The sequence below is a fragment of the Amblyraja radiata genome, chromosome 11 (genome assembly GCF_010909765.2).
Source record: "Amblyraja radiata isolate CabotCenter1 chromosome 11, sAmbRad1.1.pri, whole genome shotgun sequence".
Classification (NCBI taxonomy): Eukaryota; Metazoa; Chordata; class Chondrichthyes; order Rajiformes; family Rajidae; genus Amblyraja; species Amblyraja radiata.
The window spans coordinates 18,283,584-18,307,451 of record NC_045966.1 but is presented as its reverse complement, the minus strand read 5'-3'; the positions used below and the strand labels follow the sequence as shown (position 1 = coordinate 18,307,451).

Here is a 23,868-nt window from a genome sequence, read left to right as displayed (position 1 = left end):
AATTCACTAGATCTTGAACCATGCAGGGCTTTCAGAATGTGAATTTGGTTCCTGGTTGGTACGATGCTGTAAGCACTGCCAACTGAAGTGATTGCTACAAGGTTTAATAGATTACTGGGCACAGATTGGGTGTTGGTACTTGAGGAGATTGCGACCAAAGCTGTATAGTATGATGATAAAAAAGGACCAAGATGCTAATCATTGCTACAATCTCCGGTTAATTACTCATATTTTAGACTATGTCTAATTCTGTTGCTGTGTCCAAGTCCTCGAGTTTTCCGCAAAATGAAATACAAATTTAGAGGCATAACTGTTTGTTTTTTGTTTTGTTTTTTGCATCAGGCAGCCATTAGTGTCTGTTTACAAATGCCAGTTATACATAAGCAATTGGCTATGTAATGAGAGTTTGCATAATTTTCAGATTTACACAGTTTGCACTCCTTTCTAATTACATATCCTGTTTAAAGTATCAAGAACCACATTAATTCCTCTATCAGGAAAGGCAATCTAGTGTATTTCTCCTGACTAAAATACAGGGCTCATTACTCCATCTTTTGCCTGAAGCTGGACAATAAAATGTGTTTTGAATTTGGAATTATACTATATTCAGCACACTAGTACTTTAGGAAATTCTGTATGGCAACATTCAACATAATTCTGGCTGATTGTTCGTCTTCACTGATTTAACTTCAGTGGTCTAGGCAGATATTAACTAAGATAATTTGCTGGATTCTTGTGACACCATTTATGAGGGATTGTAGCATGGGCGATTGGGTCCAATATTTACATTGTGCCAAACTTTTGAGACAGTCATAAGGTTCTCCCAAAAGAGTTCAACAACTTAGCCCTCTCCACATTACTATAAAACTATCACTGTGTTTGCTGAATCACAGCCACTTACATTAATGGGAAGGTATTGATTATATGTAGCAATTTTGATGACATACAGCAATTAAAATTGGAAGATGCCCGCAAGCAATATCCAAATGGGCATCATAACATTATCTGAATTCTAAATTTTATTGATCAGATTAGCAAAAGCAGAACCCACGTTCCTGAAAGTAGAACACTTGCAAATATTACTTAAGCTTCTAGAAAATGACAATAGTAATTGAGAAAAACTGTAATCCTTGAAACACTTTAAATTACTTGTTGGATTGACTGTTTCCAACACTGCTTTGATCGAGTGGAAGTAAAGAGGATGTTTTCACTGGTGGGAGAGTCCAGGGCTAGAGGTCACAGCTCAGAATTAAAGGATGTTCCTTTAGGAAGGGGACGAACAGTCAGTGGGTGGTGAATCTGTGGAATGCATTGCCACAGAAGGCTGTGGAGACTGTCAATGGATATTTTTAAGGCAGAGATAGAAAGATTCCTTATTAGTACAGGGATTATGGGGAGAAGGCAGGAGTACAGGGTTAAGAGGGAAAGATAGATCAGCCATGATTGAATGGTGAAGTTACTTGATGGGACGAATAGTCTATTTCTGCTCCTATCACTTATGAACTTATGCTTCTAATATTGAATTTTATCACCTGTCACAAATGAGATACAAAACTCTTAGGTTTTGCATTATTTCTCCAACATGTTAGTTCCTGACTTTCCAATGACCGTACCCCCATCACCACCACCCTCCTGATGTGGCACTATACCTAATGAAGCACATTGTATTTTCTTTTGTGAATTAGCCTCCGGAGGATAAAGTAACACTGATTTATGCCATTTCATTGCAATGACACTGAGGTTAGTTTATTGTCATGTCTACAGTGAAAAGCTGTTGTTGCGTGCTAACCAGTCAGTGGCAAGACTATACATGATTACAATCAAGCCATCCACGGTATATAAATACATGATAATGGGAATAACGTGCATAAAGGTTAGTGCAAAATAAAGTCCAGTAAGGTCTGATCAAAGATAGTCCGAGGGTCTCCAATGAGGTAGATAGTAGCTCAGGACTGCTCTCTAGTTGTTGGTAGGATTTCAATTGCCCGATAAAAACTGAGAAGAAACTGTCCTGAATCTGGTGGTGTGCGTTTTCACGTTTCTGTACCTATTTCCTGATGGGAGAGGGGAGAAGAGGGAGTGATCAGGGTGAGACTGGTTCAAGGCAGCCTGAGGTGCAAATGGAGTCAATGGAAGGGAAATTGGTTTGTGTGATGGTCTGGGCTGTTTCCACAATTCACTGCAATTTCTTGCCGTCTTGGATGGAGCTTTTCCAAACCAAGCTGTGATGCACCCTATTGGAGAGATATTGGCACAAAATGACATAAATGACCAGCATTGTTCATGACTTGGCTGCACAGTCACCAGATGAACTGTTACCATGAAAAACGCTTTTTGTATGTACACTTTCATCAGTTCATAAGTGATAGGAGCAGAATTAAGCCATTCGGCCCATCAAGCTTACTCCGCCATTCAATCATGGCAATCAATCTTTCCCTCTTAACCCCATTCTCCTGCCTTCTCCCCATAACCCCTGACACCCGTACTAATCCAGAATCTATCTACCTCTGCCTTAAATATATCCATTGACGGCCTTCACGGCCTTCTGTGGCAATGAATTCCACAGATTCACCACCCTCTGACTAAATGCCGGTCCCACCAGTATGCGCCTGCATACGGCAAGCGGGACTTAACGTGGTCGCTTGAGCCGTACGGCCTCGCGGGGCCGGTCCCACTTCGATCGCGGGAGCCGTATGGAGCTGCGCGGAGCTGGTCCCAACATCGCGCGGGGCTCCGAAAAACTGACCGTGTTCAAAAATTCCGCGCGGCAACAGCCTGCCGGCCCGCAGCCACCTCGACGCCGTACGCCCGCCCAACTTCGCTCGAACTTCATGTCACTCACTCGACCTCCGTGCGTACGGCGTCGAGGCAGCTGCGGGCTTTAGGTCGCGTTTGCCGCATGGAGTCGCATGCTCGTGGGTCAGGCCCTTAAAGAAATTCCTCCTCATCTCCTTCCCAAAGGAACGTCCTTTAATTCTAAGGCTATAACCTCCAGTCCTCGACTCTCCCACTAGTGGAAACATCCTCTCCACATCCAATCGATCCAGGCCTTTCACTATTCACTTTTAAGCCAAATGCTGAAGGATAACTAGAATTAACAATAAATAACCTTTACAAACACATTTACTTTTCTTAAATCAGTTTAGAAATGGAAGGACGTACGTCGACCATTTGAATATCCTCTGGGAGAGGGCCAGGGTGGTTGGGACCATTAGCCAGGTTTCGATTTTGATGATCCACACAAAGATTTTGCCTTAAATGGCTGTGCATTTTTTTTCTTTGTTTTCTATGGAAGAACAATAAATTGAGCACGTTATATACAATGGTTGATAGTGACATAATGATAAATTTCAACATCCGAATGAAAATATATTTACTAACTCTATTTGAAAAATACATATTACTGTATTTTGCAATAGTGCAGAAACAACTTTGCTGGCAACTACAATGTTAATGCAAGGTTTAAAGACTCACTTTGTTTTGCAATATGCCACTACACACACAATTCCAACTACAAGAAGTGCAACACAAATGCCAGTAATGGTCAAGACTCTCTTTTGATACAATTCTTCAGCTTCTGTTGACAAAAACACAGAATACAAAAGGGTTAAACATCGTATTTGAAATGAACCACAAATCACCACCCAATTTACTTCCGTCACCAGATGCATTTGAATAGCCTTCTCTGGAGCAATTCTCATCTTAATTCCAAATGCAGAAATATATTTGCAAATATAATAAGGTGTAATGTTACAAAATAGCTAGCAATAAGCTGAAGGAAATATCCAGCAGAGTCACAATCAACGCTCTTGAACACACTTAGAACAGACTGCGGACCTTCATTATAAGCCCCATATAAAGCAAAAGTGTTTAAAATATGCAGTCAAATTAAAAAAAAGACACCATATGAAGGTATTATTCTTCAACTTTCAAAGGAGAAAAAGTTATTCTGAATGAAATTTACATTTTTGTTTGTACTTTCTAATTATCAGAATTGCTTTCAGTTGTTAATTGAAAGACATTTTCTGTGGCCTACCAAATATAGAGGCTGAAAATTGACAATAGGTAGAGTAGCTAACAGGTGTGTCAACTTCAGCAAAGAAAATATAGAAGAAGTAAAAAAGACAACAGAAAAATGGGAGACAAAAATGTGTTTTAGTACAAATATCTAGTAACAGGGTGCAGGGGGTGGGGGGTGGGGGGAGGGGAGGAATGGAAGGGTAGGAAGTGAGGAAGTCAATAGCCTAGCATAGCATGCTTGTTACTGAAGAAGAGAATGGGACAATCGGGGATTAAATATGAAAGCAGACTGTGAAGGGATGCTTCAGACTAAAAACAAATGGTGTCCTGTCAAGGCATGGGAGTTGGAGTTTGTTTTGTGATTAGTAATTAAAATGTCAGCAGCACTCATTTTGCTGAAGGTGAGAGAAATGAATAGGCACTTGAGTTATTAATGTCTTGCTATAATCCTCTTGCACTTAATATTGGCAAACATTAAGTGGCAGTAATGACATCATATTTTTCACGTTCAGAACAAAGGGTTAATCGGCGTACACAAGTGAGTCTTGAAATCTGAGAACAGTTGCGCAATTTTACCTTGGACAAAAACGAACGTTAACAAAGTGACAATTGGAACAAGTTTAAGAAACTGTTTAATTTTCCCCCAATAAATAAGCTTCATTTACTTTAGCTTGGATTTCTTTTTTCTTAGCTGGGCCCGTTTCAAATTTTTTAACTGTATGCCATAAAAATTGTTTATATTAGCTGCAACTTCAGCAAAAAACATTATGACCTGCAGCCTTGCTTGATTTACTGTTAAATCAACTTTGTTATAAACCAAGTTTGGAGTTCAAAGAATGGGTCTTCCAGTGTAAATATCAGCTTCACTTATTGAGAAGCTAACAAATGACACAAGTTTATGCACATCTGGAGCTAACATGAAATTTATAGGTCAAACAATTAAGCAGCAATTTTATGCTGTCTATTTACAGCAGTTATAAATCTGGCTAAAGTTCTGCTGTGCCAGCTGCAGCTCATCTCTAGTCAAAAAGAGTGCTGCTATAGAAAAGCTTGGCTTATCTGTAGCTCAATGTCATCATTAGATACTGGACTCCTTTATTTTGGTAATGGATGGATTAGTACCACTGGCCAGCTGCAGTCAGATCATCCCTTCAAAGCAAAAGAAGTTGCTAGAAATCCAAGGCAGCTTTTTTTTTTTAATTTGCAGATTAAAATGAATGGTTTTCCATACCCATGAATTCAAATCCAAGATGCTCTGCCAATGCAGAAAGTTGACAAAAAAGAAAGAAAAAAAGGAGAACAGTTTCAGAGAAGAATATTTAAAACATACCAGAAAGTATACACGTCATGTGGTTAACTTGAACTTTGGTACAGACACATGGCAGGTGTAACATTTAAATGGTGCTTGTGGAAGCGTATCCATCTTGGGCACAGGGCACTACTATTACAGGCAAAACTTTTACACATGCAAAACAAGACAGAAATGGGCAGAATACAGTTAGTTGCAAATGAGAACTTCCTTTTATAATTCTAAGTATCAACGTATGAAAGACCTGAGGTGGCTCTTTAAAAGACAGTTATTACCTGAGACATTACGTAAGACTTAATAGAGAGTTAACATTACCTAAACAGCGTAAATACTATTTTCAAATGGACTAACGTTAAGTGCACTACATTGAAAGGAATTGAAAAAAAATTTGAGTTCAAATTCATTTAGTTTTATATAGCTCGCTCATGGAAAAAAAATCTTATTTATAATTGCAGGTGGTATTAATGTGTAAAAGAAAACTAAAAATATTTAATTATCCCTTGCATTTTTCATTGGTTTCTTTGGACAATTATTGCGCTTGCCCTCCCTTCCTGGAGGCATCATTGTCTGGTTTGTATAGAATTCTGTTAATCTAACCACCTATTTCTCCTTGACTCCAACTTATTAATTCCTGAACCATGAATCTGATTGTGGTCAGGATACTTGACTTTGAAAGTATCACGACTGATGCTTTCATTGCTAGCCCTTAATATCCATTTTACTGGCATATTGCAAAGATCAGGACCAGTCCAAGTTTGAATTTTTTAGGCTAAAGATACTGGTCAGTTGTTGCATTACATCCATGTTTGGATGGAATCAACATTTCAGCTGAGACTGAGGACTGATCAACAGAGCTTCCTGTTGTTTATGATTACATTTCTTGATAGTTAAATTCTAGGAACTTCCTATTTGGAATGTTGATTGTTTAAAGTTACATTGCGATTTAGAGTAAATCATTTCCCTGAATGTGCTCTAAATTATAAGTTGATTTATTATGACATGCAAACCACCAAAGTAGTTAAGTACATTGGAGATTTATGGAATAGAGTTACATTAATAACTATGAAAAAGTTTGCATGCGAATTTCCCTGTGGAGAGGATATCCCTTTCTAACTTCACTTGTGCTGGTGAGTGTTCAAAGGTCCCTCTCTAAGTTCATCTGGTAAGCAAGTCCTAATCAATGGAAGTATCCAGAGACTCGGAAACAAAGCAGAGCCTAACTTGGAGTAACAGAAAGAGATAGAAGGATGTAATTTGTTTGTTCGAGATAATAGTCTTCTGCAGGTGATGTGATTATGAGTGTAGTGTGTGCATGCTTATTCTCACCCTGTTAAATTGGGCAGTGCTATAGAATAACTACTGTTGTCCAGTAGGTTTACTAGGAGCCCCAGCTAACTATGATCTAGAACAAGCAAGATGATCATAACTTCCAGCAACTTAACCACACCAAGGCCCCTTCCAATTTACTTAAGCGAGTCCAAGTATCATAGTTCTTCTGGCTTTAAAGTTGATTGTTCGTGATGAAGTTGGAGCTGATGTCATTGTGATGAACATGCCTGGAGATTATTGCTTAAAGTATTTGACCATTGCGATGAATGTTGCCTCTTGCTAATTAAAATGAGGTGATCTTCATAGAAAACATAGAACATAGGTGCAGGAATAGGCCATTCGGCCCTTCGAGCCTGCACCGCCATTCAATATGATCATGGCTGATCATCCAACTCAGTATCCCGTACCTGCCTTCTCTCCATACCCCCTGATCCCTTTAGCCACAAGGGCCACATCTAACTCCCTCTTAAATATAGCCAATGAACTGGCCTCAACTACCTTCTGTGGCAGAGAATTCCACAGATTCTCCACTCTCTGTGTGAAAAATGTTCTTCTCATCTCGGTCCTAAAGGATTTCCCCTCTATTCGTAAGCTGTGACCCCTTGTCCTGGACTTCCCCAACATCGGGAACAATCTTCCTGCATCTAGCCTGTCCAACCACTTCATAGTAGTCACTCGAGGCTATCACAACCAGGAACCGAAGGAGAAACGTCTCATGGAGGTCCTGCCTAGAGTTGGATGCAGCAGGTAAATGATTTCCGCACAAACTGCAAGCTTCTCAGAGGGATAGCGGGTGAGAAACTCCACTCGCATGGCTCTTTAGTGTCCACATGACCACCTGCAGAAGCCATGACCCCCAAAATGTCCTCCAACAAAAAAAAAATCAACAACACGTATCCAGGAAGCTTGCATGAAGCTCACCATATCCTGGCTGCTGCTCCAAACAGGTAGATACCCCTGGACACCTGATTACACTGAAGAGCAAATTTATGATTGCCGTCATGGAGCCAATAGGTGTTTAGTCAAGGTGGCATTAGTCTGTAAATGCAGTTGTTCTGCCAGGTCTAAAGAGAGACATCCTGAAGCAGCCTCTCGTAAAATTCTCTCTCTTCAGTATTGCCTGCTATTTCCTGCACTACTTGACAAGTGTGAAGGAAGGGTCATTGCCAGTTATAGTGGGAGGTAGTGGTTCAGTATGTTGCTGTTTACACTAATGCCCATACATACGAGGACATTATGTTTACACTGGCACTGTATCCAGATATGTGACACGGTGGCGCAGCGGTAGGGTTGCTGCCTTACAGTGCTTACAGCGCCAGACACCTGGGTTCGATCCCGACTACAGGTGCTGTCTGTACGGAGTTTGTACGTTCTCCCCGTGACTGCGTAGGTTTTCTCCGAGATTTTGGACTTCCTCCCACACTCCAAAGACAAACACGTATGTAGGTTAATTGACTTGGTGTATGTGTAAATTGTCCCTAGTGTGTGTAGGATAGTGTTAATGTGTGGGGATCGCTGGACGGTGCGGACTCGGTGGACCGAAGGGCCTGGTTCCACGCTTTATCTCTAAACTAAACTAAAACGTCACTTAAAGCATTTATCTATCTGGTCACCATCTCTCGGAGTTATACAGCGTGGAAATAGGCCATTCAGCCCATCTGGCCTACTGCGACCAACATGTCCCATCTACACTAGTCCAACCTGCCTGCGTTTGGCCAATATTCCTCTAAACCTACCCTATCCATGTGCCTGTCTAAATGTTGCTCAAATGTTGCAATAGTACCTGCCACATCTACCTCCTCCGGCAACATGTTCCATACACCCACCACCTTTTGTGTAATAAATTTTAGCCGTCAGGATCCTATTAAATCTTTCCACCTCACCTTAAGCCTATGTCATCTGGTTCTCGATTCCCCCAACTCTGGGCAAGCGACTATGTGCGTTTACCCGATTTATTCCTCTCATGATTTTGCACACCTCTATAAGACCACCACTCATCCTTCTGCGCTCCAAAGAATAGAGGTCGAGGCTGCTCAACCTCTCCCCATTGCACAGGTCCTCGAGTCCTGGCAACATCCTTTTAAATCTTCTCTGTACCCTTTCCTGCTTGACATCTTTCCTATCACATGGTGCCCAAAACTCAATACTCCAGTACCCCTTTATTTCAGCTGCTGGGTCTTGAGCGTTCTGGACCTTCCTCTGCTTGTCCTTCTCTCCAACTGGGAACTCAGTCAACATCATAAAGTGGAGTGTCCTGTCTAGTGCTGTGCTGACTTTGTTGTTGTCAGTGTTTTTCCAAGATGCATGGCAACTGCTAGCATTGATTGAATTTGGTGCTTATTTCTGCTTTGCAAGATGCAGGCATGCAGGATAGTTTCAAATAGCGCACTGTACTCCTGGAATTACTGGAACTCAACATGTGCTGATGTACAACTGGCATCTACAATGTCAATTCCCAGTACAATGTCCATGTATGAATATCATGCACTCCTGACCAAAAAAACAAAATAGTTGAGGTCCTAACATTGCACCATTTCAATCCTAGATTTCATGAACTAGCTTATTTCGGGTCAGGAACGGCCTGAAAAAGGGTCTCGTCGCAAAACGTTACCTATTCCTTCTCTCCAGGGATGCTGCCTGTCCCACTGAGTTACTCCAGCATTTTGTCTCTGCCTGATGCTAGATTTCCATTCAACCAAGAGCCACATTTTGAAATCCTCACTGCAACATTATAGAAGCAATAAAACTAAGAACCTTAACATCAACTAAGAAGCTTAATATATGAACCTAAACTGCCATATTGATACCAGCTAATAATAATTCGAGCAATAAACAAGTATCAACAATATGTTGTGGCTTGAGGCAGGAATTTACTGACATTCTCACAATTGGCTACAATAACTGCAGAGAGTTCAATTTTTGTATAGATATTCAATATAAAGATACCTTAACTAATTATTTAGGACACTTGGCTTAAAGTCAAGTGATCCAATTATAAGCATGCAAAATAAATTATTGGGACTTCGAACTGATAGTTGATCATAATTATGCTCGGTAACAGACTCAAAACAATGTATTCAATACAAATATAGACTTGGGCTTGCGACCAAGCACTCGGGAAGAACTTCACCTCAATTATCCTTCCCAAAGAAGAAGGGAAACATCAAGGTCAATTTTTTGAAGAGCTCTTGCTCACCCAACAGATGGTGGGCAGACCGAGGCTACCAACAGCTGGATGGAGCAAACAACTTTCAATAGAATAAAATGACAAGCTGTCAGCGCTGTACAACTGCAGACAGAGCCTGCTATTTAAGGGGCACAGGCAATTGTCTGTTAAGACACTTTAATGGATAAAGGACAGCTTGATGAGATCGAGAAAAAGAGGATTTTTGTTGAGTCACGTGAAAAAGGTTGATGTTGCTCTTGTTCTGCAAAACTTCTACCACTTGGTTGAATTCTGTCGTTCGCTGAGCAGCTTTCACTGACTTGTTAAAAGATGCTCACTTAACTGCTAACTCAGGGAGCACTGACATTGTGTGCATCAACCTTAAAATTACATGTCTTTCCATGAAGTAAAATTCAGGCAGTTTCCAAATGGACAAGCAATGTGTTCCTTCAAATTACTGCCCAAGTGGCAAAGCTGAAAACGACTCTCCTAATTTGGTTTCCAAGATTAATGATTGCAATTTAATGGAGGCAGATGGGTTTGAGCAATGGCTGTAGACTAATCTATTAATATGTGTATAAGTATGATGAATGAATACATGCTATTTGAATACTGAATTCAATTTCACAGAGCTAGTATCAACTTAGATTTAGAAAAAAATCACACTAAGAGATTCTTGGCTACGAATTGATCATTTGAGGGTTACAGGGGAAGAGCACAGTATTATTCATGTTTTTTTTTTAAATGTTCAATAAATGCAGGATGGTAAGTTTTTGAACTGAATTAGGATATAAACACAACATTTAATGCTTTTAAGGTTGATTCCTTGTCAGTAGCCTTTTTTGCTAGCTTGTTAAGTAACTGAATACCTGCAGTATGATTTTAGTGGATTATTCTATAAGGAGTTTGAAAGGTTTATGCTCTAGAAATCTGAACAGAATTATGTTTAGTTAGTTTAGAGAGGGAGCATGAAAGCAGGCCCTTCGGACCACTGAGCCTGTGAATGACCAGCGATCACTAGCACTATCCTACACACTAGGGACGATTTACAATTTGTTTTACCAAAACCAACTAACCTACAAACCTGTACATCTTTTGGAGTGTGGGAAGAAACCCATGTGATTACAGAGCGAGCGTGTAAACTCTGTACACTCAGCACCCATAGTCAGGATTGAACCCGGGTCTCTGGCGCTGTAAGGCAGCAACTCTACTCCTCTGGTTCTAAATTGTTAGAGCTAACCTTTGACAGAGTCTCAACTGATCTTTTGCTTGAGATGAAATTTTGTATACGATTACGAAAGCATTATATTATATCGCCATACCTTTTGTATTTTCATCTATTTTATTATAGAGAGCTTGCCGATTATGCCACCTGGTTCTGGTGTCTGCTGGTAAGACTACTTGGAGTGCATGATCCAAGACCCCATCAAGGATAAAGGATTCAGAGACTAAAGCAAAGCACAGTTACCTTTTTCCAAATTAATTTGCTTTAACTGGCTTGCTTGGTCATGCGGTTAAGTGTTTTTAGTTAACTTCTCTAAAAATGCTTAATTTTGTTTTAATGAAGTACGGGCATGAAAGGACCAAGGGCAGCATTGTGGAGCCAGGCTAACAAGATCTAGCCCAAAGAGTTCCATATGTATAGGATTTTTACTGCTAAACCAGTTTTTGCCTTGATAATGTATGGAAGCATTGTAGGACACTCAGATGCTCAAAACCTAATTATTTACCTCTTTGGTGGGTCTCACTCATACCAACTGATTTGTTGCTGCCTAACGGGTAACAAAACTGACCAATATGATTAAGACACTAAAGATAGACACAAAATGCTAGAGCAATTTAACGGGTTAGGCAGCATCTCTGGAGCAAAGGAATTGGTGACGTTTTGGGTCGAGACCCTTCTTCAGACTGAGATTCAGGGGAGAGGGAAACAAGAGGTATAAAAAGGTACAGAACTGATTAGAGCCGGCACCAATGGCCAAAGAGCCCGCAATGGTCCATTGCTGACTGGAGGTGATAACGAGGGGATACGAACAGTAAAACTAGCAGGAGGACTAGGGTCAGGAAGGGACAGAGAGAGAGTAAATGCAAGAGGTGCTTGAAATTTTCTCCAACACCAATTTAAAAAAAAAGCACTTAGCATGTTGCAATTGTAATTTGAAATCAAATCTTGCTTTTTGAAGGTGGAGAAGGGTTAAGGAGACAGTTATTACAGATTACCTAGTCAGTGATTTAAAATTTCCACATCAGAGAGACCTCACAAGATCAAATGAAGAACTATCATCACACGATCAAATTCACAGCTATAGGCATGATAGGGAAGGTTGTGTGTGATGTTAGAGGGATACTGATGGGATTCAGATTAAAACTGGAATCACCAAAGCTGTGCACTCACTCTATTCAGAGACTAAGGGAAGAGTTCATGGCAGGAATTACAGTGGCAGGAGTAGAAGCAGCAAAACTGAAAGGCAATATTGGAGCAGTAGATGGAACAGTGCAGACAAATGAGGAAAAAGTTTCCAAGGAGAAAGTGGTGGATGGCATGGGCAAGCATATTGTAAAAAGGTGGCTTTGGGTGAACAAAAAAGAATAACTGTTTGATTTAAGGTATTGATAAAATCACAGATATTGTTTCAAGTATACATTTTGGCAAGTAGGCAATGTATACATTAATGCTACTTGGTAGAAGATGTTAGAGAAATTTACCATGGGTAAAGAGTTGCATGTGATACTTTTAATGAACATTAGAGCAGGTAGTTGTGGCAGTGTACTTGTGGAGAATGCGTGTCACTGTGGGTAGAGTAGGGTAAAGGGCCTGTCCCACTTTCACGACCTAATTCACAACCTTTTTTACTCGTGGACATTTTTCATCATGCTAGAAAAAACGCCCCGACCTACTTGATGCCACGAGTACCTACGACTAGCATCACGGCCTGCTACGACCTACCTACGACCTCGTGACGACCATGCTGCGAGTACGAGTCAAGGGAAAACTCGGCAGAGGTCGTGAATTAGGTCGTGAAAGTGGGACAGGCCCTTAACACTGGGTAGAAACAAAGAACTGCAGATGCTGGTTTATAACAAAGATAGACACAATGTGCTAGAGAGGGGTTAGTCTGAAGAAGGGTTCCGACCTGAAACGTCACCTATCCTTTTTTACCAAAGATGCTGCCTGACCCGCTGAGTTACTCCAGCACTTTGTGTATATCTTTAGGATAACACTAGTTTGGGAGAAAGTGATATGCATAATGAATACACAATAATGGTAGATGAAAGGTAATCTGTGTTGAATGAGGCAAGAAAATGTGTTGTATAGAGAGAAGTAAGCTCAGCGAATGTTTGTGTGAGCAGGACAGTTAAAAGGACGAGAGGTGAAGATAAAAGGCATTTCCTCTGATACAAAATGGCTAAAATTGTACACATCAAAAGTTATCTTGAGTCAATGTAAACAAATACAATGGAGAGGAAATAATAGCCTACCATGTCCATGCCAACCATCAAGCATCCATTTATACGAATCATATTTTATTTCCCCCCTATTCTCACCACTCTTTGCATCACTATAGATTCTTGTACCCACCTACACTGTGGGCAATTTGCGGTGGCAAATAATTGACCGACATACTACTTTGGGACATTTGAGGAAACTAGGGTACCCGGGGAAGACGCACAGTCACAAGAAGAACATGCAAACTCCAAAATACAGCACTGGAGGTTAGGATTGAATATGGGTCACTAGAGCTATAAGGCTGCAAATCTACTAGCTCTACTAGCTGTGCTACTGTGCTGCCAAAATATGTGGTGGAAGTTTAGATGATGAAAAAAGCTTTGTCTTTGTGAGCATTAACTGTTTTAACAATCAATGTTCAGATCAAAATGGTAATTATATAGTTTTTTAATTAATTGATTTGCTTTCATTAATATTCTGTTTTAATTGTACTGTAGCAAGAATGTAGTTCTGCAATAGGAAATGAATGTAGGAAATAACTAAACTGAATGAATAAATATTAAACTAGATTGCAACTTATTGTATCTCTTGACATTTATTGAAACTCCTGCTTCAATCTTTGCCTTACTTCATCAAAGTTTGCATTTACATATTTTATACAATGTAGCTGTTTTTAAAGCCGTCTTATCTGAATATCTTTATCTGAATCTCCACAACTAAATATTAAATTATAATAAACACAATTAAGTTTTACAGAATTCAGAATAAAGTATTTCAGTAAAAGAGAAAATGGATTTATTTCTAAGAATTTATAGCATCAGTTAAATGGACCTTTAAATGTTGTGTAATCAGTGATAGAGGTTTTATTCGTGGCAGAGGAAGAGAAACACTGTCATATTGGGTACATATACGCACAACGTTCTTGTTTAATGTACTGAATGACGATAGGAAGATAGTTTCACAAACAAATCCAGATGGACATAAACAAACCATCAACCATTCGCAAACTTGTTGTTGCATAAAATAAATCACTAAAGTGAAACTGCATGCAAATGTCATGGATGTGGAAATAATTTAATTTTCCAATTCCGAACTACTAATTTATTAATGTTTTGTTGTCTTAATTGATTATGATTAGAACGAGTCATTTGCCTATTTGTTTTCCAGCCAAGTTTGGCCCTAACAAGGTTTGGATGTAAAGGCTTTGTCAAATTGTACATTTGGTTCCAAACACCTTGACATGATCATGCAATTGATTAAAATGCATGACAAAGGGTTGTCATGTTCTATCATCACTGATGATAGTTTTCAATGCACTCTCACCAAAATTGAAAGGATTTTCAAACATATCTCAATGAATATAGTACCCAATTCACAAAGCTGTGCCTCTTAGATGGTATTACTGTTTCTTTGAAGTCGGTGCACTGTCACAACAACAGGTGGAACTGCTCATTTTGTGTCGAGTCAGTGACAATTTATATTGTTCGCACTGATGATGAGTAAGAATATGTGGTTAACTGGGCAAATTAAAGTTTACTATTTTAACAAATACACCTCCATGTGTTATACACAATGGTTACCTGACTAAATAACCCAGTCAAAAAAGTAATGTGTAATATTTGACCAGATTAATTAGTAATTAATATTTACTAATATCCCAGAATAGTGCCCCTTGAAATATTATTCTCTAACTATTCAATACTGTGTCATTTTAAAAATGGACAAATTGTTTTCCAAATAAAATTAAATGGACTTTACCGTAGTTTAGTCAAATGTAATGTCTCATTTGATTGAATTTATAATTTTTTTTAGTTTGTGTGGCCTGAGCATCCCGATTTCATTTGCTTGTTCTAGTCTGAAGAAATAGAGCTTCAATGGTTTTTGAAAGGCTTTTAAGGACTGTGATACAGGAAGGACAGGTAATAGCATCATCAACAGAGAGCAGCAGCAGCAGAAAAGCATGCTATGATTTAGCAATAGCATGCTTCAGTTAAAGAAGAGAAGAAATGGACGTACTGTAGAAACTGGCCATTACGTAGTGTTGGCAGCGGTCACCTGTAAATTCATTTGGACACCTGACAAGAAAAACAAAAACCATAGAGAAAGAAACAAGAGAGAAAGGATTTAACATTAGAACAGAGCAATCAAGGACACACATCCCAAAAACATTGGTGAGACCACTGGATCAATCAACAGCAGAAGTAAAGCTTTTGTTAACCTAGTTGCCTTCATATGTTGCCTCTGTAAAAATTCATAACACCAGTGGTGTCACCAAGGATACCTAGAAGTAGTGGAGCACTTCCTTACATAACATACTTAGATCAGGTTTATATGTTCTCAAGGGTTCAGTCTCCAAACATCTTTGTCCGAAGAATCCAGGTTGGCATCTGGGGGAGGAAAAGGGGACAAATCACAAAACAAATGTAGGCAAATGCTAGGTTGAAGTTACAAAATAACTTCATTCCCCTGTGATTCACTCATGTCATAATGAGAATGCAAAGAAGCTGCAAATAGCATGTTATCACATTTCTTTGATAGTTCCACCGAAGGCAGGAACTGTTCATTTACTCTGAGAGAAATTAGAAATCTGATAATAAGTACAAGACCATTTTTTATTAAAATTCAATAAAGTTAGTTGATGAGTAATTTAGAGTAGGTGGACATTTTGGTTAGTGGTTTCTGTACAGTTTAAAACTACACTATATACTTCTGAAGGTATTGGGAAGTTGAAATTATGAAATCTAAAATAATTTAAACTAGAAGGACAAGTTGGCATATTTCCATATTTATATTTCTAGACAAGTTGGCATGTTTCTATGTTTCTATGTAAATGTGTTAATTACAAAATCCTAAATTAATAAATAGTCATGCCAACGGGTGCTGAAAATATACATTGTTGAATGCTTATATAAATATGTATAATTATAATGTTTCATATAAGGTGAGTAGGCATTGCATGCAGATGGTTTGTTATTATAGTCATTTTATAGTGGTTTCTGCACAAGTACTTTGAATTATCTCAAATTATTATCTTTAACCATATTGTGGAGGAATCATATTAAGATCTGGGAATCTTCAATGCTTTGTGCATTCAAGTCAATAATCCACAAGGGTGTTATAACCTCGAATAGTCCGCAATGGAGTACAGTTTGTTTTAGCTGCCTGCGAAGGTTTCCAATGAACTAATTTACACATTCACTCATCTTCCAAGGTTACATGGCTGGCACCAATTCTAAATCCGAATGATGTTTCAAAGAACCTTTATTCGTTAGCCATACTTGTAACACCATTATAGAGATTTCAGATGGAATTGGTTAATTAAAACAATTATTCACAGAACAAGGGCATAAATGTGAGAATTCATGGACTGACAGTTGATAGGGAAAATTTGGAAACAAAATAATCTCTGAGATAATTAGCAGCCAAATATGGATTTGTTATGACCCTTAATTTAGTTACTAGGGTGCGTTTTTTGATAAAGTAGCTGAGAGCCTGTGAAGTTAGATATATGAATGGGTATTCAAAAGCTTAATAAAGTACGAATGAAGATATTGAACAAAATTCAAATTCCTGGATAACAAGTACATTAGAAGCAAGAATGCAGCATTGGCTTGGAATAGATAATAAAATTGTGGCAACTGGCTTTTTGTTTGGACTGGAAAGAAGTATAAGAAGATGTACCTCCAGGCTTCCATTCAATAACCTTGGTTAATGGTTTTGGGACAATTTTGTACTTTACAATAACACAGGGAAGTAAGAGAGAGAACAGAGAGTGTAGCCTTAAAGAGAGATAAACAAATTGATAGACTTGATAAGTGTAATTCTATGCAGAAAAGTCTGAGTATATATTTTGGTAGAAAAAAGATAGTGGAACTCGCAAAATTATACATTTTAAGGGGCATGAAAGCACAGAAACCTTAATAGTTGAGCACAAATCTTTCAAGGAACCAACAGGCTATCAAAACAGTTAATAAAACAATGGGATTCCTGGTTTAATGGGATGCCTGGTTTTATATTCAAAGCATACAATAAAAAAGTATTAAATCATATTAAACCCATATAATCTGACAGGTTTGGATTGTTATGTTCAAGTCTTAAGGCAATGACAGTTCAGTAGATAAGTCAGGCGGGAGCATAGCAGGGAGTGAGAAAAGACAGTTGGATTAAATTGCATTTACTTCAGTGCATGAGGCCTGACTGATAAGGCAGATGAACTCAAGCCATGGATAGGTACATGGAACTGGGATATGATTGCCATTACAGAAACATGGCTACGAGAGGCACAGAACTGGCATTTTAGTGTTCCAGCTTGGCCGTGCTGCAGGTGGGTTAGAGGTGGAGGAAAGAAAAGAGAAGTTTCATTTTTGATACAGGACCACACCACAGCAAGTTTGAGATTACATTATTGAGGCTTTATGGGTAGAGCTGAGAAATAAGAAGGGAATTATCACCTTGTCAAGATTATGCCCTGGTCAATGGGAATTAGAGGAACACATTTGCAGGGAGATTGTGCAGAATGATCAAGATTTTGGTCACCCTGCTGGAAGAAAGATGTCAATAATCTGGAAAGAGTGCAGAGAAGATGTTGCCTGGACTCAAACAACTAAGATATTGAGAAAGGTTGGGCAGGCTAGAACTTTATTCTTTGGAGCATAGGAGACGAGATGTATAAAAAACATAAGGGACAGACATAGTATGAATGCACACAGCCTTTATCCCAAGGTTGGGGAATCGAATTAGAGCACGTACAGTAGAAATGTTTGCAAAGTAATTAAAAATAAATAACTGAAATATCAGTTACACAAGTATTCAGACTCTTTGCAATGACACTAAACATTGAGATTAGGTTCATCCTGTTTCCATTGATTATCCTTGAGATGTTTCTACAATCTGATTGGAGTCCACCAGTGGAAAATTAAATTGACTGGACATGATTTGGAAAGGCACACACCTGTCTATACAAGGTCCCACAGTGCATGTCAGAGCAAAAACCAAGCCATGACGATGATGGAATTGTCCGTAGACCTCCGAGACAGGATTGTGTCGAGACACAGATCTGGGGAAGGGTATAAAACAATTTCTGCAGCATTGCAGGTCCCGAAGAGCACAGTGGCCTCCGTCATTCTTAAATGAAAGAACTTTGGAACCACCAGGACTCTTCATAGAGCTGGCCGACTGGCCAAAGTGAGCAATCAGGGGAGAAGGGACTTGGTCAGGGAGGTGATCAGGAACCCGATGGTCACTCTGACAGAGCTCCAGAGTTCCTCTGTTGAGATGTAAGAACCTTCTGGAAGGACAACTATATCTGCGGCACTCCACCAATCAGGCATCTATGCTAGAGTGGCCGGATGGAAGCCACTCCTCAGTAAAAGGCACATGACAACCCACTTGAAGTTTGCCAAAAGGGTTGTTTTCTCTGGTGCTCTGGTCTGATGAAACCAAGATTGAACTCTTTGGCCTGAATGCCAAGCGTCACATCTGGAGGAAACCAGGTACCACTCATCACCTGGCCAATACCATACCTACGGTGAAGCATGGTGGTGACAACATCATGCTGTGGGGATGTTTTTCAGCGGCAGGAACTGGGAGACTAGTCAGGATCGAGGGAAAGATGAACGGAGCAAAGTACAGAGAGATCCTTGATGAAAAACCTGTTCCAGAGCGTTCTAGACCCCAGGACCTCAGGAGGTTCACCTTCCAACAGGACAACGGTCCTAAGCACACAGCCAAGACAACGCAGGAGTGGCTTCGTGACAAGTCTGTGAATGTCCTTGAGTGGCCCAGCCCGAGCCTGGACTTGAACCCGATCGAACATCTCTGGAGGGACCTGAAAATAGCTGTGCATCGACGCTCCCCATCCAACCTGACAGAGCTTGAGAAGATCTGCAGAGAAGAATGGGTGAAATTACCCAAATACAGGTGTGCCAAGCTTGTAGCGTCATACCCAAGAAGACTTGAGGCTGTAATCGCTGCCTAAGGTGCCTCAACAAAGTACCGAGTTAAGGGTCTGAATACTTATGTAAATGTGATATTTCAGTTATTTCTTTTTAATTACTTTGGAAAAAATTCTCGACACTTGTTTTCACTTTTTCATTATGGGGTATTGTGTGTAGATTGATGATAAAAAAATGAATTTCATCCATCTTAGAATAAGACTGTAACGTAACAAAATGTGGAAAAAAGGAAGAGGTCGGAATACTTTCTGAATGCACTGTAGGTTTAAAGAGAGAGAGGAAAGTTTTAATAGGAACATGAGGAGCAACTTTTTCCCCACACAAGGGTGGTATTTTTGTGGATCGAGTTGCCAGAGGAGGTGCTTGAGTCAGGTACAATAACAAACATTTGAAAGGCATTCGTTCAGTTACATGGATAGGAAAGGTTTAGAGAGAGATATGTCAAATGCAGGCAAATGGGACGAGCATAAATTGACTTGTTGGGCAGCATAAACAAGTTGTGCCAAAGGGCTTGTTTCCATGCTTTATGACACTGAGTTTGATGAATGTCAATTAGCGTTTTTCTTTATAAAATGTTACAATTAATGAATAACAAATAACGTAGAACCTTTTAACACATGTGTACATACAAAATAGATTTAAGTGGGATTAGATGTGAAAGACTGCTACTTTAGCAGATACGGGGCCCTGCTTAGGTGTTGTACATTTCCAACGTGCTGCTATCTTTTAAATTTTATCGTAAATACTCATGAATTTTATCCTAATCATGAAAAAACAGCTTTGAGCATTACATTTATAGGGGCAGATTATTCCAAAATATCAAGTAAAGAAGTTTATAACCTATGTTACGACATTTTACAGTTTGCAACATGCCTTCTTTAAAATCTGAACAAAAGGTTGTTTAAAATTCGCCAAATGTTCTTTTTAACTGAAAGTTTTCACAATAAAACCTGAGTTATGATCAGCATTATGCTGATTTATTCATAATCTTGTAAAATATGTGGATGCAGGGACATTAAAGTTTATTTGCTCCCTTTTTACTGATGAATAGTAGAATTGTGAAGTATATAGTCGCAATTAAAAACTGCTGGAATAAAAGAACCACAGGGGCCAAATCATTATGCGTGCAGCCGAATCTAGTTGGAATGAAAGGTATTAGAGATAATAGCAGCTGGTTGAAGCTGATCCTCCCTGCACCTGATGACAGAGTGGTGTGGCACATTACAAAAGTGTTAATTGCAGCAAAGTTGCGGATGATGAAATGCGGCAACCAGGGAACGGGTTACTTGATTAGAAAAGAAATGGGATGGATAGAATGTACATGAATTGAAGCACATGGAGCTTTTAAAGAAGGATTTTGGATAGCAAAAGTACAATTAATGAAAATTGAAAAGCCAAAAACTTGGAAATCTGAAATAAAATCAGAATGCTGGAAATACACAGCAGGTCAGGCACCATCTGTGGAGAGCAAGCCAGAATTGACAGAAGTTAATGTTAGTGTTTTAATCAACTACCTTCCATCTGATGCAGCCTGAGCAGCTGTATATTTCCAGCTTTTTCTGCTTTTATTATAATTTGTGATAAATGCTGGTCCCAAAGGTTGCTGAGATGACTGGACATTGTTTATCGTGTTATCTGCTGTTCTCTCCAATGTTTGCATGTAAATATTTTCATACTGAAGATGACCATGGATTGAATTATCAAAACCGCCCTTTGCAATGACACATTCATATGCTATTAATAAGGAAGCTGCAGCGTTAAAAGAAATATTTTTTACGCAGGAAGCTTGAACTTGAGCTCATTTATTGAATCATGCTGTCATTGAGTGGGATATATATCTTTGTCTCTCTCTCTGATTTACCGCATGATAAGTTCCCAATCCTGGCCTTCGCATTATGAAAGGTGTTAAGCAGAAGTGTTATAAATTACTGGTGGGATTTAGTGAATGGGTCAGTCACATCTGGTTAAAGAGTAATGGCATTGGATGATATATAAAAAAAACTCATACCCAAGAAACAGTTGACAAGCTCACTTTCTACTAGGCCTTGAATATGTTCAGAAGAACATTGGCAGAAAAATAACTTTCTCTAAGAGGGTTTCTATGGGTTTTAACCACCCGACCTCCTGGGGTATCTTTCAAACAAACCCTGGAAAAAGTTGTATGAATGATTGCTCCAGGGTTCCTATTTAAGTTAAGGAGGGATGTTAATTGAATCAATGCTTGTGAATGGGCATTGTTGAATAGTCCAAAAGAGACACTAATTATTAAGATAAACTCTGATTTTTTTTTTTAAATTAGTGAAAAGTGATGTGACTTGGTAGGTAAACACATCATGGGACGAGGAAACCAGGCCATAAATCAATTCTTGGGCACAGGTTGTAGATGCCAGTTAGACAGACAGTTGCTCAGTAGTAGAGCTCAGTGAGATTGCTGGATGATTTCACTGTACAACCTTTCGTGTAGCATTATTTCCGGTATTGCCAGTAGAACTACAGCCCAGTAAATGTTACATCTTCAAAGGAGAAGTTCAGAAAGGAAACGTGGAGAAGAAATAAAGTGAAGAGAGATTCAAGCAATGTAAATTTGTGTTTTCGCCTGCATTCTTTATTGAAGTATACTTTCACTTCCTTTTACGTTCATTTTTTGAGCAATTTCACCTAAAACACCAGACTCTGACAATCTAATAAACCAGCTCCTCACATTGACTGGTGACAGTAGGCAACCTGTCAGGAGCTGGAGAGCTGGTTGAGAGCAGTGGACCAGTCGGGGCTTCCCTGCAAGTTCAAGGCATGGATTTACCAGCATGGTATCCTGCCAAGGATACTCTGGCCACTGCTTGTCTACGAAGTCCCAATATCCATCGTAGAGAGATTGGAGAGGAAAGTCAGCAGCTTTCTCAGAAGGTGGCTGGGACTGCCCAGGAGCCTTAGCAGCATCGCCCTTTACGGAAATAGCACCAAGCTCCAGCTGCCCCTGAAGTCCCTGGAGGAGGAGTTCAAGGTGACTCGGGCCAGAGAGGTGATGATGTACAGGGACTCCAGCGACCCCAAGGTGGCTCAAGCAGGGGTGGAGGTGAAAATTGGGTGGAAGTGGAGAGCCGGCGAAGCCGTGCTGCAAGCAGAGTCCCGGATACGCCACAGAGTCCTGGTGGGAGCAGTGACTCGGGGAAGAGCAGGCCTGGGAATCTTCCCATCTCCCCAGTTTGACAAGGCCAAGGGGAAGGAGAGGCGCAGGCTGGTCCAGGAGGAAGTGAGGGCAGTGGTGGAGGAGGAGAGGTGTACCAGAGCAGTTGGATTGAGGCAGCAGGGAGCCTGGACAAGGTGGGAGCAGGCCATGGACCGAAAAGTCACATGGACTGAGCTCTGGCAGGCTGAACCACAGCGCATCAAGTTCCTGGTCCAGGCAGTGTATGATGTCCTGCCCAGCCCATCGAACCTCTTCATCTGGGGCAAAGCGCAATCTCCAGATTGCCTGCAATGCTCAGGCAAGGGGACGTTGGAACACATCCTGAGCTGTTGCCCAAAGTCTCTTGGGCAGGGCCGGTACACATGGCGTCACGACCAGGTTCTCAAACCCATTGCAGAAGCCATCAGCATGGGAATCAGCAGCTGCAGACGAGAACGCCCCACCACCCAGATGATCACCTTCATGAAGGCCGGAGTGCAGCTGCCAAGAACCACAGCAGCCAGGAATCAGTCAGGAATCCTGGCGACTGCGCAGGATGGCAGCTTTCCGTAGACCTGGTGAAACAGCTGAAGTTTCCACAGCACATTGCCACGACCACCCTGAGGCCAGATATCCTCCTGGTCTCAGAGGCGACCAAAAACATCGTCTTGTTGGAACTGACAGTGCCGTGGGAGGACCGTCTGGAGGAGGCCCATGAGAGGAAGATGGCCAAGTATGAAGAGCTGGTCATAGACTGCCGTAAGCAGGGCTGGAAGGCAAGGTGTATGCCCATCGAGGTTGGCTGCAGATGTTTTGCAGGGCAATCGCTCTACAAAGCCTTGAATGCACTGGGCATCAACGGAGTGGCAAGGAGAAGGGCCATCAAGAACACCACAGAGGCAGCGGAGAAGGCATCAAGATGGCTCTGGATCAGGAGAGGAGGTCCATGGGGAGGAGCGAATGCCACCTGAACACAAGTCGTGGTCTGATCAACCACGGCTGGGTCGCCTGGGTGAGGGTGTCTGATGTTGAAAGACCCGAAACACCCAATGACCCCAGGTTATATCACTGATGATGTGTTCAGGAGCATCTGTCGATGTATTTGTATCAATCACTGTGCTGGTGAAACCAGTGGCGACCAGGAATAGACTGGTTGACAACCAAGAATAGGGTGGTGACGACTGGAGAGACAGTGGACAGCTCGGAAAGACGGCAACCGGGGCGGGGCGGGTTGGCAGCCCAAACCGCATCCTCTGAGAGGAGGAGACCCAAATCACGCTACGGAAAAACACATGGAAAAATACCCCCAGAGGTGCCCGAGAGGGGGGGGAGGATGAGCACCTCAATTGGACGGATCAAAGGTTAATGACTAATGGCAACGGACAACCGACTATGAGTATCAAATGCAGATGTGGTAAGGTTTGCAAGAACAGCTGAGGCCTGAAGATTCACCAGACCCGGATGAAGTGTTTGGAG

The 23,868-nt window shown here is 40.6% G+C and overlaps 1 protein-coding gene across 4 annotated transcripts in view; it reads right to left on the bottom strand.

The window, feature by feature from the left end:
• nrg2 (neuregulin 2) overlaps positions 1-23,868 on the bottom strand; it is a 118,168-nt gene that overhangs the window by 12,331 nt on the left and 81,969 nt on the right. For 2 of the 4 annotated variants that reach the window (XM_033029443.1, XM_033029446.1), the window contains exons 5-7: positions 15,589-15,659; positions 3,475-3,577; positions 3,163-3,286 (exon numbers count right to left, since the gene is read on the bottom strand). In XM_033029443.1, the coding sequence (XP_032885334.1) occupies positions 3,163-3,286; positions 3,475-3,577; positions 15,589-15,659 (298 nt within the window). Of the gene's footprint in view, positions 1-3,162; positions 3,287-3,474; positions 3,578-15,288; positions 15,348-15,588; positions 15,660-23,868 lie in introns of all 4 variants that reach the window. The other 2 variants (XM_033029444.1, XM_033029447.1) reach the window with 1 other exon arrangement.